Source organism: Lactuca saligna, chromosome 5, assembly GCF_052625555.1.
Source record: "Lactuca saligna cultivar CGN05327 chromosome 5, ASM5262555v1, whole genome shotgun sequence".
NCBI classification, from domain to species: domain Eukaryota; kingdom Viridiplantae; phylum Streptophyta; class Magnoliopsida; order Asterales; family Asteraceae; genus Lactuca; species Lactuca saligna.
The window spans coordinates 68542613-68545172 of NC_136421.1; the positions used below are offsets into that span (position 1 = coordinate 68542613).

A 2560-nucleotide genomic window follows, 5' to 3' on the forward strand; every position below is an offset into this window, starting at 1 on the left:
ATTCATTTTCATTCTATGTTCTGAATCTTTTGAGTCTTATCCATTCAAAGATTAGAGAGTATCACCCAAATACTTTGATTTAAAAGTGGAATTACAACTCTTAGAATATCCAAGTGCCTTTATTACCCCCAAATTCTAGCATCTTTCTTCTTATTTTAACATTTCAAAGTATAGCTTTTATAATAAGAATAAAACAGTCGAGTAATCGTCAAAAAACAAAAAATCACCAAATGAGAATCACAATTGATGGTTTTCCATGCATTAAGAATTATCTGGAATAATATATATTCTACATGAAATAATTTATCGTCACTGAAAATAACTATTTGACGTATGAAATTATTCGTTCAAAATAACTATTCGACGTATAAAATTATTCGTTCCCGCTGCTTCGTCCGGGTGTCCTTATATATATATATATATATATATATATATATATATATATATATATATATATATATATATATATATATATATATATATATATATATATATATATATATTAGATTTGTTAAAGAGAGAGGGAAAAAACCAAACTTCGATATTTTAAAACTAGGTGTGCTTTAGTACTTTTTGCTTAATGGTATCGTCCTTCACGATTTAGTAAAAAAAAAAAAAAAAAAAAAAAAAAAAAAAAAAAAAAAAAAAAAAATTAATAACCGATCATTGTTCTCAATCTCCATACCAGATACTTGAATTTTCTTAATCTCCATACAAGGTACATAAATTTTTGTAGACACTTTTGTAAAATAAAAATGTAAGTACTTTTATTTTCTCAATCTCGATACAAGGTACTTCATTTTTTTCAATAAAGTAGATTGCCTATATTGGTAGAAATAGAAAACACATAGCTACTTTCTGCACTTTACCCACTTTTTTTGCTTTTAACAGTGGTAATTGGAACAAGCACCGGCCATTTTGGTAATACTAACGGGATTGCAGTAGACCATAAAATGAGTTGTGCGGAGTCTATCGGTTTAGAAGCAAAATCCAGCCTTTTATTAAGAATATTATACGACACAATACGCTCAGGCTCCATGCATTGCAAATACACAACATTTGGATTCACCGGATGAAACGATAAAGGACGAAACCATCCATCCAACAACCAATTACTCAATTCCAGATCATTAGAATGAAGATCACTACGTCTCACTCTAAACTCACAACACCATTCTCCTTTCTCATAATCCTTCATAGTCCACATGCTGAACAAATAGAGTTGGGTGGAATCATGAGCAACCTCGAAATAACGAAGGGTCCCTTGGCTCTCACCACATAATTGACAAGCTCCCATGTAGTTATGCTCACTGTTCAGATCTCTGTCGTCTGGGAATGGAATTAGGCAAACAGATTTTGGATCTTTGTAAGGATCAAATGCAAGCATGACATGAATCCCCTTATCATTAATAACTTGCCAATGGAGAGCCCCGTAACAATAGATTGGGGCACAGGCCAGTTGCCGCCATAGGATGGGAATAGGACTAGGTAGCTTGTAGCAGATCCATTTGCCCGTTTCAGATGAAAAAGTCTCTAAATTGAGATAATTCAATGTAAGATGTTCCAACCTAACAACTGTATAACTAGTAAGCATATGATCTTCATTAACCCTAGTAATAAGCCCTTCCTTGCAGGAATCGTGGTACCTGTGTCCACGTCTAGGTAAAGTGATCCATTGTCGAGTGAGTGGATCACATATGTAGTAAACAAACGGTGTTGGCGCACGCCAACAACACAGAATCAAACCATTACTTATAGATAAAACCCTAAACTGATGATATTGTTGTTGGTCTTCAGGGGTAGAAAGAAAAACAAGAGAGAATTCAGATAAACTGTGGACTTCAGTAGCGAGACGATTGAGTAACTCGTCTAACGTCGGAACGTAAGTGTATCTATCCAAGATTCTTAAAGGTTGCGAGGACGATGGTGGATTGGAATTGAGAATGGAGTAATAGAATCGGCAAAAGGAAGGGTGAGAGATTAGGGTTTGCCAATGCTTGCATACGCTTTTGAAACTAAAAATAGATTTCACGGGTAATCTTGCGAGAATTTCAATAAGCAACGAATCAGGAAAGTTTCGAATATCATACCAAAACAATTGTTTTCTCTTGCTGGAAATATTGGTTTGCAGAAGTTGCTGCAAAATTTGGTTTTCATCGCCATCAAATTGATTGATTGAATTACTGTTATCGTCGTCTTCCATGCCGCTTGAATTGCTGTTATCGTCGTTTTCCATGCACAACTGAAGTTGTGAGGTGGGTGTTGTAAAAGAAACACAAAGTAGGTAATTTTCGTATGTTTAATAGATTTTGAGTTGAGATGACGTTTAATAGGGTTTCTTTACAAACTTTTTTATATTTAATCTAATATTTGAATATTAATGACATATCGAAAACGTTTTCAAAGCAAGGTAACGTAATGAGTGGATATGAGTAACGACTGTAAATCCATCTAATAATAATGGCAAAATGAAACTTTTTAAAATTTAAAGAAAGGCAATTATAAATTGATTATTCCAAATTTTAGCATGGATAAGGTAAGTGACTGTTTGGGTACTTTA

General features: G+C 33.4%; 1 protein-coding gene across 1 annotated transcript; it reads right to left on the reverse strand.

Annotated features, from left to right (window-relative positions):
• Positions 1-835: 835 nt before the first annotated feature.
• Positions 836-2236, reverse strand: LOC145045398 (putative F-box protein At3g28280). Its single transcript, XM_078993735.1, has one exon. The coding sequence runs from the start codon at positions 2234-2236 to the stop codon at positions 866-868; it is 1371 nt and encodes a 456-aa protein (XP_078849861.1). The 3' UTR covers positions 836-865.
• Positions 2237-2560: the final 324 nt, after the last annotated feature.